The sequence below is a fragment of the Oncorhynchus mykiss genome, chromosome 17 (genome assembly GCF_013265735.2).
Source record: "Oncorhynchus mykiss isolate Arlee chromosome 17, USDA_OmykA_1.1, whole genome shotgun sequence".
Lineage (NCBI taxonomy): Eukaryota > Metazoa > Chordata > Actinopteri > Salmoniformes > Salmonidae > Oncorhynchus > Oncorhynchus mykiss.
The window spans coordinates 50,797,688-50,812,509 of NC_048581.1; the positions used below are offsets into that span (position 1 = coordinate 50,797,688).

The 14,822-nt window shown below is 42.8% G+C and overlaps 1 protein-coding gene across 3 annotated transcripts in view; it reads right to left on the reverse strand.

The window, feature by feature from the left end:
- The window catches only part of LOC118936271 (DENN domain-containing protein 2D-like), a 32,111-nt gene extending 19,094 nt beyond the window's left edge, over positions 1–13,017 (reverse strand). The window contains exons 1-4 of one of the 3 annotated variants that reach the window (XM_036950043.1): positions 12,934–13,017; positions 12,570–12,792; positions 1,788–1,886; positions 51–196 (exon numbers count right to left, since the gene is read on the reverse strand). In XM_036950043.1, the coding sequence (XP_036805938.1) occupies positions 51–196; positions 1,788–1,878 (237 nt within the window). In that variant the 5' untranslated portion in view covers positions 1,879–1,886; positions 12,570–12,792; positions 12,934–13,017. Of the gene's footprint in view, positions 1–50; positions 1,196–1,787; positions 1,887–12,569; positions 12,912–12,933 lie in introns of those variants that run through there. The other 2 variants (XM_036950042.1, XM_036950044.1) reach the window with 2 other exon arrangements.
- Between the last annotated feature and the right edge of the window lie 1,805 nt (positions 13,018–14,822).

The window sequence follows — 14,822 nt, forward strand, 5'->3', positions numbered from 1 at the left end:
CACTATGTGTGTGTGTGTGTGTGTGTGTATTAAGTCAGTGTCGGTCTGACCTTGGGAAACTGATATGTGATCTGGGGTTCATACGTCCCTTGCCCCCTCTTCTTCCCTAAGCTGACCACCACCAGGTACTCAAAGAAAGAGGTCACCGCGAGGGCTGGGGCAGTAGGCTGAGGCAGGGTCAAATCCCTATCACTCCCTAAAACACAGACAGAGAGGGACAGTCAACTGTGGCTTGGAATGGTGGTTCTCATAAATGGTCTAGGAGGACCATGAAATAGTTTTTGTTCCAAACTCCACATGGCTTGGAACAGAATCATTTTATTTTGGTATTCTGCTAGTCCAGTAGGCCAAAGTAATTTGCTATATATCATGCATTGATGACCATGGAAGATGTGAGTGAATATTTAAGTTAGGATTCAGCGCTATACTAGTTTAGGCGGATGCTTATACAATGATTTATAGATTAAAACAAAATACTTAAGGCCTCCCGAGTGGCACAGCAGCCTAACCAGAGCACAGCAGCCGGCGTCACCCAGGTTCTGTCATTACCGGCCGTGACCGGGAGTCCCATAGGGCGGCGCACAATTGGCCCAGCAACGTCCGGGTTAGGAGAGTTGGCCGGAGGGACTTTACTTGGCTCATCGCACTCTAGCAACTCCTTGTGGTGGGCCGGCCACCTGCAGGCTGACTTCGGTCGTCAATTGAACGGTGTTTCCTTCGACACATTGGTGCAGCTGGCTTACGGGATTAAACGAGCAGATGTTAAGAAGCGCAGTCTGACGGGTCATGTTTCGGATGACGCTTGACTCGATCTTCACCTCTCCCGAGCCCGTTGGGGAGTTGCAGCGATGAAACAAGATCGTATTCACAAAATTGGGAGAAAAAAGTGGGAAAACATGTTTTTATTTTATTTTATAAAAAGAACACTCCAAAGGAAGCTAAAGAGCTAAGAGGAACTGTGTGTAAACCAACAGAAACCACAAGAGGAGAAACAAACACAGAGAAATGATAGCAGGAAGTGCCACTGACAACGGCATCAGTCTTACATAAAGGTGGTTTTGGCCTGTGGGGTAGAAGATGCCAGTGAAAGCCTTAGAATGAGGATTTGTTCAAATGACAATGTGACAATTCCCCTTGTTACTTGTTACCCACCAGTGACAGTTGTGTGACAGTTCAGGTGTGACTGTGCTGCTTTCTGCAAAACAAGCAAATACTTCTGCTAGTCTACCATGTGATCACCATGGTAACACCAGTTAAGCCCCAATACAAGCAGTAAGCTAGATGGTCACTGACATAACGGTGTCCCTGATGACTTGCCACAGCAGATGATATGCACTGTCAAATACCAGGAGCTGTGTCTTTTTTTAATACTAAATCATGTCTAAAAGTACATGATAGAAAATATCCAGCAGGGTCCAGCTTTATCCTGGCTACCTCTCTTAAAAGACCATCTGAATTGCTCCCATATCTCCAGGATTAGTCTAAGTGAATTTCTGGAGGGATAAAAAATGTGTGTTTATAAGGAGGTGTCGTTTTGTGTTTTAGGAATCCAATGTGTTAGGCCCGAAGTGAGAGCGAACAAAGCAGTCGTTGTGTCTGCTTGACAGGCATGTTTAGCTCATGATCACGATGATTCATGCTTGCCTCTTACTGTATGTTCGTGTAGAGATTTGTGATTAACCTTTTCCAATGACGTCTAATGTATGTCCTATACACCCTTTGGCTCAGTTCCATTTCACCAAAAGGCCCAAAATGGAACGGGCCCACTTCGAAAGAAAAACACTCACGGTCTCTGTGGAACTTATCCTGGAAGGTTGAAAACATGGTACTGAGCCGTTTCATTGGCCCATAGTCCCCCGCATCAACCTCATTGGACATCTTGGCACCTGTTGAGGAAGGAAGAGAGGCGAGAAATAAAGTGAGATGAGAGGATATAAAGTACCACGTTAGCATTGTGGAAACCCCCAGGATTTCCCACACAGCTTCTTACACTTATTCAGATGTTTACGATTAGAAATTGCCTTAATAAAGAAAGTAAGGAAATAAGGTCTTGTCATGAGTAATAGTAGGAAAAATGACCCTCACTTTCAGTTTTACTTCCCCCCCCCTTTGAGCTCAGACAATAGTTGTAGGTTAAGAGGTTGACATGAGGAAAAGTGACCAATCAGTCATTAAGAATGTGTCATCTCCTGTTGATGCCCTCTACAGACTGGAGGTTTCACTCCTTGTGAAGAGGTTTTAAAGGAGAAAATAGTCATTGACATTTTTATTTAGAAATACAAGAGGTGAATGAGACAAAGGGAGAGAAAGACTGAAGTACTGTACAGTACTGTACAAAAAAATACGTTGAGAGAGAGCAAGAGGGAAAAAAAGGAACTTGAAAACGAGGTAAGAAAGACTGGTTGAACTACTGCTTAGACGAGTGTTGAATGATGGCGCACAGCACAACACACTTGCCACTTGTTCAGGCTCTAAATGACCTCTGAACCACAAGCCCTCTAATCAATTAAGCCAGCACAAAAATGTTTTTCAGAGACTTAAAGGCCCAGGGCAGACAGTCAAAGGTTTGGACAAACCTACGCATTTAAGTTTTTAAAATATATTTTTTAAGCTATTTTTAATAGTGAAGACATCAAGACTATGAAATAACACATATGGAATCATGTAGTAACCAAAGGTGTAAAATCAAAATATATTTTATATTTGAGATTCTGTCATCTTGCCTTGATGGCAGCTTTGCACACTCTTGGCATCCTCTCAACCAGATTCATGAGGTAGTCACCTGGAATGCATTTCAATTAACAGGTGTGCATTGTTAAAAGTTAATTTGTGGAATACAGAAGAAAGCACTATTTGTCCCCAATCCACCTGGCCGTGCTGCTGCTCCAGTTTCAACTGTTCTGCCTGCGGCTATGGAATCCTGACCTGTTCACCGGACGTGCTACCTGTCCCAGACCTTCTGTTTTCAACTCTCTAGAGACAGCAGGAGTGGTAGAGATACTTTTAATGACCGGCTATGAAAAGCCAACTGACATTTACTCCTGAGATGCTGACTTGCTGCACCCGACACCTACTGTGATTATTATTATTTGACCATGCTGGTCATTTATGAACATTTGAACATCTTGGCCATGTTCTGTTATAATCTCCACCCGGCACAGCCAGAAGAGGACTGGCCACCCCTCATAGCCTGGTTCCTCTCTAGGTTTCTTCCTAGGTTTTGGCCTTTCTAGGGAGTTTTTCCTAGCCCCAGTGCTTCTACACCTGCATTGCTTGCTGTTTGGGGTTTTAGGCAAAGTTTCTGTACAGCACTTTGAGATATCAGTTGATGTACGAAGGGCTATATAAATACATTTGATTTGATTTAAAATACCAAGTCCATATTATGGCAAGAACAGCTCAAATAAGCAAAGAGAAACAACAGTCCGTCATTACTTTAAGACATGGTCAGTCAATGCGAAACATTTCAAGAACTTTGAAGGGTTTCTTTAAGTGGAGTCGCAAAACCCATCAAGTGCTATGATGAAACTAGCTCCAAAGAGGACGGCCACAGGAAAGGAAGACCCAGAGTTACCTCTGCTGCAGAGGATAAATTCACTAGAGTTCACTGCACCTCAGATTGCAGCCCAAATAAATGCAGAGTTCAAGTCACAGACAGATCTCAACATCAACTGTTCAGAGAAGACTGACAGGCCTTCATGGTCGAAGTGCTGTAAAGAAACCACTACTAAAAGGACACCAATAAGAAGAGACTTGCTTGGGCCACGAAACACGAGCAATGGAAATCTGTCCTTTGGTCTAATGAGTTCAAATTTGAGATTTTTGGTTCCAACCGCAGTGTCTTTGTGAGACGTAAAATAGGTGAACAGATGATCTCTGCATGTGTGGTTCCCACCGTAAAGCATGGAGGAAGAGGTGTGATGGTGTGAAGGTGCTTTGCTGGTGACACTGTCAGTGATTTATTCAGAATTTAAGGCACACTTAACCAGCATGGCTACGACCACATTCTGCAGCGATACGCCATCCCATCCAGGTTTGCGCATAGCAGGACTATCATTTTGTTTTTCAACAGGACCCAATTGAGAGGGTTTGGGAATAGTTGGACCGCAGAGTGAATGAAAAGCAGCCAACAAGTGCTCAGCATATGTGGGAACTCCTTCAAGACTGTTGGAAAAGCATTCCTCAGGAAGCTGGTTGAGAGATTGCACACTCTAGGCAAAGCTGATTTAAAGGCAAAGGGATCTAAAAGGGATCTAAAATGTATTTTGATTTGTTTAACACTTTTTTGGTTACTACATGCTTCCATGTGTTATGTCATAGTTTTGACTGCAAATAGTAAAAAAATAAAATAAAAAATAAAAGTTTGGCTGGTCATGTTTTGGAGGACGCATAACACGACCTTCACCTCTCCCGAGCCCGTTGGGGAGATGCAGCGATGAAACAAGATCGTAATCACAAAATTGGGAGAAAAAGCTGTGAATCCTACTGTTATTCTTAGACATTGTTTTATTGACGTGATCAAATAACACAAGCATAGACAGTCCAAAAGACCAAGAGTGTGCAAAGCCGTCATCAAGGCAAAGGGTGGCTACTTTGAAGAATCTCAAATATAAAATATATTTTGATTTGTTTAACACTTTTTTGGTTACTACATGTGTTATTTCATAGTTTTGATGTCTTCACTATTATTCTACAATGTAGAAAATAGTCTAAATAAAAACCCTTGAATGAGTCAGTGTGTCCAAACGTTTCAAATCAAATCAAAGTTTGTCACGTGTCACGTGCGCCAAATACAACTGTAGACCTTACAGTGAAATGCTTACTTACAGGCTCTAACCAATAGCGCAAAAAAAGGTATTAGGTGAACAATAGGTAAGTAAAGAAATAAAAACAACAGTAAACAGAGAGTGAAAAATAACAGTAGCGAGGCTATATACAGACACCGGTTGGTCAGCCCAATTGAGGTAGTATGTACATGAATGTATAGTTAAAGTGACTATGCATATATGATAAACAGAGTAGCAGCAGCGTAAAAGAGGGGTTGGGGGGGGGGGGGGCACACAGTGAAAATCGTCCTGGTAGCCATTTGATTACCTGTTCAGGAGTCTTATGGCTTGGGGGTAAAAACTGTTGAGAAGCCTTTTTGTCCTAGACTTGGCACTCTGGTACCGCTTGCCATGCGGTAGTAGAGAGAACAGTCTATGACTGGGGTGGCTGGGGTCTTTGATAATTTTTAGGGCCTTCCTCTGACACTGCCTGGTGTAGAGGTCCTGGAAGGCAGGCAACTTAGCCCCAGTGATGTACTGGGCCGTACGCACTACCCTCTATAGTGCCTTACGGTCGGAGACCGAGCAATTGCTGTACCAGGCAGTGATGCAACCAGTCAGGATGCTCTCGATGTTGCAGGTGTAGAACCTTTTGAGGATAACAACAAGTGCCAAATCTTTTTAGTTTCCAGAGGGGGAATAGGCTTAGTCGTGCCCTCTTCATGACTGTCTTCGTGTGTTTGGACTAGAGGTCGACCGATTATGATTTTTCAACGCCGATACCGATAATTGGAGGACCAAAAAAGCCGATACCGATTAATCGGCCGATTAAAAGATTTAAAATAAAATAAAAAATGTATTTGTAATAATGACAATTACAGCAATACTGAATTAACACTTATTTTAACTTAATATAATACATCAATAAAATAAATTTAGCCTCAAGTAGATATTGAAACATGTTCGATTTGGTTTAAATAATGCAAAAACAAAGTGTTGGAGAAGAATGTAAAAGTCCAATATGTGCTATGTAAGAAAGCTAACGTTTCAGTTCCTTGCTCAGAACATGAGAACATATGAAAGCTGGTGGTTCCTTTTAACATGAGTCTTCAATATTCCCAGGTAAGAAGTTTTAGGTTGTAGTTATTATAGGACTATTTCCCTCTATACCATTTGTATTTCATTAACCTTTGACTATTGGATGTTCTTTTAGGCACTTTAGTATTGCCAGTGTAACAGTATAGCTTCCGTCACTCTCCTCGCTCCTCCCTGGGCTTGAACCAGCAACACAACGACAACAGCCACCACATCGAAGCAGCGTTACCCATGCAGAGCAAGGGAAACAACCACCCCAAGGCTCAGAGCGAGTGAAATTTGAAATGCTATTAGCGCGTGCTAACTAGCCAGCCATTTCACTTCGGTCACACCAGCCTCATCTTGGGAGTTGATAGGTTTGAAGTCATAAACAGCGCAATGCTTGATGCACAACGAAGAGCTGCTGGCAAAACGCACGAAAGTGCTGTTTGAATGAATGTTTACGCACCTGCTTCTGCCTACCACCGCTCAGTCAGATACTTAGATACTTGTATGCTTGTATGCTCAGTCAGCTTATATGCAACACAGGACACGCTAGATAATATCTAGTAATATCATCAACCATGTGTAGTTAACTAGTGATTATGATTGATTATTTTATAAAAGATAAGTTTAATGCTAGCTAGCAACTTACCTTGGCTTACTGCATTTGCGTAACAGGCAGTCTCCTTGTGGAGTGCAACGAGAGAGATGCAGGTCGTTATTGTGTTGGACTAGTTGACTGTAAGGTTGCAAGATTGGATCCCCCGAGCTGATAAGGTGAAAATCTGTCTTTCTGCCCCTGAACGAGGCAGTTAACCCACGTTCCTAGGCCGTAATTGAAAATAAGAATGTTTTCTTAACTGACTTGCCTAGTTAAATAAAGATGAAATAAAGGTGTAAAAAAAAAAAAAAAAAAACGGCGCCCAAAAATACTGATTTCCGATTATTATGAAAACTTGAAATCGGCCCTAATTAATCGGCAATTCCGATTAACCGGTCGACCTCTAATTTGGACCATTCTAGTTTGTTGGTGATGTGGACACCAAGGAACTTCTCAACCTGCTCCACTACAGCCCCGTCGAAGAGAATGGGGGCGTACTCGGTCCACATTTTCCTGTAGTCCACAATCATCTCCTTAGTCTTGGTTATGTTGAGGAATAGGTTGTTATTTTGGCACCACCCGGCCAGGTCTCTGACCTCCTCCCTATAGGCTGTCTCGTCATTGTCGGTGATCAGGCTACTGTTGTGTCGTCTGCAAACTTAATGATGGTGTTGGAGTCGTGTTTGGCCATGCAGTCGTGGGTGAACAGACAGTACAGGAGGGGAATGAGCATGCACCCCTGGGGGGCTCCAGTGTTGAGGATCAGCATGGCAGATGTGTTGCTACCTACCACCTGGGGGCAGCCCGTCAGGAAGTCCAGGATCCAGTTGCAGAGGGAGGTGTTTAGTCCCAGTTTAGTCCCATCACTAGCTTATTGATGAGCTTTGAGGGTACTATGGTGTTGAACGCTGAACTGTAGTCAATGAATAGCATTCTCACATAGGTGTTCCTTTTGTCCAGGTGGGAAAGGGCAGTATGGAGCGCAATAGAGACTGCATCATCTGTGTATCTGTTTGGGCGGTATGCAAATTGGAGTGAGTCTAGGATTTATGGGATAATGGTGTTGATGTGAGCCATTACCAGCCTTTCAAAGCACTTCATGGCTACGGATGTGAGAGCTACGGGTCTGTAGTCATTTAGGCAGGTTGCCTTTGTATTATTTTAGTCTGGTAGGCTCGTGTCAGTCGGCAGCTTGCGGCTGTGCTTCCCTTTGTAGTCTGTAATAGTTTGCAAGCCCTGCCACAAGACGAGCGTCGGAGCCGGTGTAGTATGATTCAATCTTAGCCCTGTATTGATGCTTTGCTTGTTTGATGGTTCGTCGCAGGGCATAGCAGGATTTCTTATAAGCTTCCGGGTTTGAGTCCCGCACCTTGAAAGCGGCAGTTCTACCCTTTAGCTCAGTGCGAATGTTGCCTGTAATCCATGACTTCTGGTTGGGGTATGTACGTACAGTCAATGTGGGGACGTCGTCCTCGATGCACTTATTGATAAAACCAGTGACTGATGTGGTGTACTCCTCAATGCCATCGGAAGAATCCCGGAACATGTTCCAGTCTGTGATAGCAAAACAGTCCTGTAGTTTGGCATCTGCTTCATCTGACCACTTTTTTTATAGACTGAGTCACTGGTGCTTCCTGCTTTAATTTTGGCTTGTAAGCAGGAATCAGGAGGATAGAGTTGCAGTCGGATTCACCAAATGGAGGGCGAGGGAGAGCTTTGTACGCGGCTCTGTGTGGAGTACAGGTGATCTAGAATATTTTCCCCTCTGGTTGCACATTTAACATGTTGATAGAAATGAGGTAGAACTGATTTAAGTTTCCCTGCATTAAACTCTCCGGCCACTAGAGACTAGAAAACTCTCTAGGCAAGTAGTGTGGTCTGCAGTTTATCACAGTATACTCTACTTCAGGCGAGCAAAATCTAGAGACTTCCTTAGATTTTCATGCACCAGCTGTTGTTTACAATTATGCACCCCCCCCACCCCTCGTCTTGGAGTGTGCTGTTCTATCTTGCCGGTGCAGCGTATATCCCGCTAGCTGAATATCCATGTCGTCATTCAGCCACGATTCAGTGAAACATATGATATTACAGTTTTTGATGTCCCGTTGGTAGGATATTCGTGATCGTAATTTATTGTCCAATGATTGCACGTTAGCGAGTAATATTGACGGTAACGGCAGCTTTCCCACTCGCCGTCGGCGGATCCTAACGAGGCATCCCGCTCAGTGTCCTCTGTGCCAGCGTCTCTTCCTCCTGCAAATAACTGGGATGTTGGCCTTGTCGGGTGTTTGGAGAATGTCCTGTGCGTCCTGCTTATTGAAGTAAAAATCGTTGTCTAATCCGAGGTGAGTGATCGCTGTCCTGACATCCAGAAGCTCTTTTCTGCAGTAAGATACGGTTGCAGAAACATTATGTACAAAATAAGTTACAAATAACGCAAAAAAAAACACATAATAGCACAATTGGTTGGGCGCCCGTAAAACTGCTTCAATAACACAAACTCCAAAGCAAATCAGGGGGAGGAAAAAAATGTTTATTCAAAGAAGACAAATCATACGGGGAGGTAGATGGTCATTCTCCCCTGTCCTTCGTGATGCTCTCCAGCGGATCTCTCCAGTGATTCTCTCCCCCGAACAAAGGGACAGCATGTAGTTTTATAACCCAGCCCTAGCCTGTGGTTAACCAATTAGAATTCCTTGCAATAAAACTAGCCAATGGCCAAATAACAAGTATCCTATTTCAGAAGACCTATTCCTTCCATTTCTCTGAACCATTGATCAATAATTTCCTATTACAGAAAAAAACACTTTCCCTTAATCATTATTACACTATTGACTTCTCATCCTTTTGACCTCTCATCCTCTGTCTCTGCGTTGTGTATTTATCTTCGCCATATTCTTACACTAACAATCAAAACACCAACAATTCACACAATGAAGTCATGAAACAATGAAAGTCAACAAATTGTCGGGAAAAGCGTATTCTGGAAAGAGAAGTGCATTGTGCATCTGGACGCTTGGCCAATCCTACATCTGCATTGGCCATGCAGCATTTACGGTGATATCGCCTTAGCAGTAGTCAGGGCATTCATACTTATTGTGCTTCATGGATCAGTGCAGAGCTGTTGTCAAGGAAGTGAGTGTGTGTTTTCTACAGGATGTACCGCCTCCACCTACCGTCAACCAATCATGTCAATGAGGAGCTATGTAGAGCCCTCCGCATTGTTACAATATTTGGGAAGCGTATGGCGATGGTGTACAGAGCTCGATTTGGACTCTGCATGCCTCTGGAGCCCCGCAATTGCGTCACACACATATGGAGCCTCCAACCACATTTTCAAATCAAGCATAAATTGACTTTTAGTCTAGGCCTCAGCATTGGATTAGTTCACTGAGATGGGCGCAAATATATAGATTAAATTGATTGAACATGATTTGGGAAGGCACACACCTGTCTATATACGGTCCCACAGTTGACAGTGCATGTCAGAGCAAAAACCAAACCATGAGGTCGAAGGAATTGTCCGTAGAGCTCCGAGACAAGATTGTTTTGAGGCACATATCTGGGGAAGGGTACCAAAACATTTCTGCAGCATTGAAGGTCCTCAAGAACACAGTGGTCTCCATCATTCTTAAATGGAAGAAGTTTGCAACCACCGAGACTCTTCCTAGAGCTGGCCGCCCGACCAAACTGAGCAATCGGGTGAGAAGGGCCTTGGTCAGGGACTAAGAACCCAATGGTCACTCTGACAGAGCTCCAAAGTTCATCTGTGGAGATAGGAGAACCTTCCAGAAGGACAACAGTCTCTGCAGCACCCCGCCAATCACAAGAATGGGACAAACTCCCCAAATACAGGTGTACCAAGCTTGTAGCGTCATACCAAAGACTCAAGGCTGTGATCGCTGCCAAAGTGCTTCAACAAAGTACTGAATAAAGGGTCTGAATACTTACGTAAAATGTGATCAGTATTTTTTTAAATAAAATCTGCAAAAATGTCTAAAAACCTGTTTAAGCTTTGTCATTATTGGCTATTGTGTGTAGATTGATGAGGGAAAAAAACAGTTAGAATAAGGATGTAACGTAACAAAAATTTGGAAAAAGTCAAGCGGTCTGAGTACTTTCCAAAGGCACTGTATGTTTCCCTTTCTGTCGTCTGGTGGTCAAAGCAAGTGTGAAAACAGTCTGGACAACCCCTCCCTTTCCAGGTAATGTCACCTCTCCCAGCTCTTACTGACACCTACCATTGGGCCCTCCATTTACTGTAACCAGCATCCTTACCCAGTGAGAAAACGACCGACACCGGACGTCCATGGACGTTGAAAAGTAGTTCAAATTAGGTCAGTCCGCCCTGGCCTGGATTTCAACGTCCACAGACGTTTTTTTGGAACAGTCCGGACAAGCTTTAATTTAAACGTCCTGATCTAATCTATTCCAATCAGACTCCTATTTTTCACAAGTTTGGAGAGTACAGTACAATACAGTAAATAAAAAAAAAGCTCAGTACAGTCCTGTACAGTAAAATAGAGTTCATTACAGTACATATTAGTGCACACTGAGTTGAGCACACTATAATGTACTGTACTCTACTAAACTACTTTACTGTAATGTCCAAACTTGTGAAACATAAAACATTTAGGATTGGTTCAGAGTTGGTCAGGCCCAAACAAATTTGGTCTTGTTTGGAGGCAGAGCTCATTAAAATCATAGCCAGTGTGTAGAATAATACCCACATATGCAAAGGAGGATATTGCATATTTTGACAGTTGTGTACCTATTTAGGATACATCGCCATGAAGAGAATGACATTCATATACATAATTATGCATTTCTATGTAGCACAGTTCAGGGATCCATGATGAAATTCCATTACCGCAATTCTGTTACCGGGTGTAAATCTACTTCACTGTAGTTCAATAACAAAAAGGAGATGTTTTCAAACTCAAGATGTCATGTCATAGCTGACACCCCATTATTTCGGCAGACATCTTTGAATCTTAATTCAGAGCAGATATTTAACAGACTTCTTGGGAAAACATTGCTTCAAAAACGGAGGGAGATTTTACCGAAATTCTGTTACCAAACATGCATCTGCACAGTTCTTCCAGTAAATGTGTTTTTGTAAATGTCTGTGTCAATTGTTAAAAGTAGTCCTTCTGCATGAAGTTGTGTGTTAAACTTTGAAATCAATGTTTTCTTTGGCACACTTTTTTTCAGTGAAAAAATCTGAGTTTCGGCCCATTTTCGTTACCGTGGAATAGCCCAGATGTTCCCCTGCTGCCGCCAGATGGCGTAAATGACAGACGACGTGAAGATGACGGCGCCAGTATGTATGCTAGCTAGTTGGCAAAACACCATTAAAATGTTTGTCCATACTTTCTTCCATTTTGAAAACTAGCTAGCATACAGAACAACTTCCTACAAAATGTGTCCTACCTGGTCCGAATACAGTGACTAACAGAACACATACCCTGCAACAGGCGTGTGGGGGGAAAGTTTTTGAAATGTACCATCCAATCAAATCTTGCAGCTGGTAGACAGAGGACCATTTAAACGTTTTTTGCAATACAACATTATCCAGACCTCCAGGCATAACAACGAAGTGATTTTGGCAGTATTGCAACAAGACTAGCCCATACGCAATTGCCAACAGTTGGAGTATTGCTGAATACAGAAAATATAGGCCTATGGAGTACCACAGTATGAGTCCTAATACCCATAAAAACTACATTTTCGAATTGAAGCATGAATAGAGGTGAATAAATTGATGTCACCTTTACAGGAGAGATTTAAATGGTTATCAAAACGTCACGCCAGGTTAAGCCTACACAAAACAAATTCCCTATGGGAAAATGGATGTTGGAAAAACGATTGGAACTATTTCCCGTTTTATGGGTATTGTGACACATCAACTGTGGGGCTTTATAGACCATTATAACTAATAATTTGTACTGAAATGGATAATCCATATAAACTGATGTGAAAAAGTGTAGCCTATCTGTGTTTAAGAATGCTCTTAGCCTTCTGGAATTCATCGGGGGAAAAAAAATAAAAAGAAGAAACATTAAGTATACAACAATTACAGCAAGAAAAACGGAAACAAGAGTATATCAATAGCAAATACTCACTATTCGCAGAATCTTTCAATAAGTAACCTAAGCTCCCCTAAACATTTTAGTTGCTCTTCAATGTAGGTCTTCTTCCAAACCAAACTCACAAGCAACCTCGCAGCCCGTCGTTCAGTTGCCAACTGGAAAAGAGCGGGTGGCACAAGTAATCGATTTCCTGGAACCGTTTCTATTCCACCTCAGTGGAAGATGTGCCGCATTCTGCGGGTGAACCGGAGAGACACTGGTGGAAGAAACTAGATTAGTTACTTTGGTTGCCGGAGTCGCGTCAGTTGCCTGTTAGGTATATTTATTGAAAAAACAGAACCAAGTACAGGTTATCTAGGCGACAATAAAAATTAATTTTACAGACACCATCACTTACGTCAGGTGCGTGGCCAAAGGGGAGGGGACTGACACGCTCTTTTCCTTTGCTCCTGGAAGCCTATTGTCTTATACTTGCCATCCCCTCTTGCAGTCTTTGAATATGATGAGAAGGTATGGACCTAATATTGATCTTGGTGCCATGACTGATTTCTCATGTATGTTCTCATATTACTTGACATGCATACAACAGTCAACAAGTAGCCTAGGCTATGTTTCTCATGTTCCTGGCTGAATTTTTTGTGTGTTCAGGTCTCCCTCCAATCATCATTTTCTAGTCATGCTAATGGGTCAAAGACTGTAAATTAATTTCATAGCAGCAAGGGCGAATAGGGTCATCTTGAGACTTTTTAGAGCAATTGTTCCCCCTGGTGGAAAATATGAGGATATATGATAGGAATGCGGGTTACTGTGAGCCTGTCCAATTACACAAATCAGTGGTGTAAAGTACTTTACTTTACCATTTATATTTTTGACAACTTTTACTTGTACTTCACTACATTCTAAATAAAATACTGTACTTTTTACTCCATACATTTTCCCTGACAACCAAAGGAACTTGTTACTCTTGAATACATCTTCCACTGCCATCTGTACTATTGGCCAATGTGCAATCACTGGAAAATAAAATGGAGGATCTACGATTATGAATATCCTACCAACGGGACATTAAAAACTGTAATATCTTATGTTTCACTGAGTTGTGGCTGAACGATGCCACGGATACTATAGAGCTGGCTGAGTATTCCATGCATCGGCAGGACAGAGAAGCTATGTCTGGTAAGTCGGTGGGCGGGGGTGTGTGTCTATTTGTAAATAATAGCTGGTGTGTGATTTCTAATATTAAACAATGGTATTGCTCGCCTGAGGTAGAGTGCCTCATGATAAGCTGTAGACGACACTATCGACCAAGAGAGTTCTCGTTTAAATTATTTGTAGCCATCTATTTACTACCACAAACCGATGCTGGCACTAAGACCGCACTCAACAAGCTGTATAAGGCCATAAGCAAACAAGAAAATGCTCATCCAGAAGCGGCGCTCCTAGTGGCCGGAGACTTTAATGCAGGCAAACTTAAATCCTTTTTACCTAATTTCTACCAGAGGGGTAAAAACTCTCGACCACCTTTACTCCACAAACAAAGATGCATACAAAGCTCTCCCTCACCCTCAATTTGGCAAATTTGACCATAATTATATCCTCCTGATTCCTGCTTACAAGCAAATACTAAAGCAGGGAGTACCAGTGACACACTCAATACGGAGGTAGTCAGATGACGCAGATGCTACGCTACAGGACTGTTTTGATAGCACAGACGGGAATATGTTCCAGGATTCATCCAATGGCATTGAGGAGTATACCACCTCAGTTACCGGCTTCATCAATAAGTGCATCGACGACGTCATCCCCACAGTGACCGTACGTACATATCCCAACCAGAAGCCATGTATTACAGGGAACATCTGCACCGAGCTAAAGGCTAGAGCTGCCGCTTTCAAGGAGCGGGACACTAATCTGGACGCATATAAGAAATCCCGCTACGCCCTCAAACGAACCATCAAACAGGCAAGCGTCAATACAGGACTAAGATTGAATCCTACGACACCGGCTCTGACGCTCGTCGGGTGTGGCAGGGCTCGAAACTATTACAGACTACAAAGGGAAACCCAGGCTCAAGCTGCCCAGTGACGCTTGCCTACCAGACGAGCTAAATGCCTTTTATGCTCGCTTCGAGGCAAGCAACACTGAAGCATGCATGAGAGCACCAGCCATTCCAGAGGACTGTGTGATCACGCTTTCGGTAGCCAATGTGAGCAAGACCTTTTAACAGGTCAACATTCACAAAGACGCAGGGCCAGATAGATTACCAGGACGTGTACTCAAAGTATG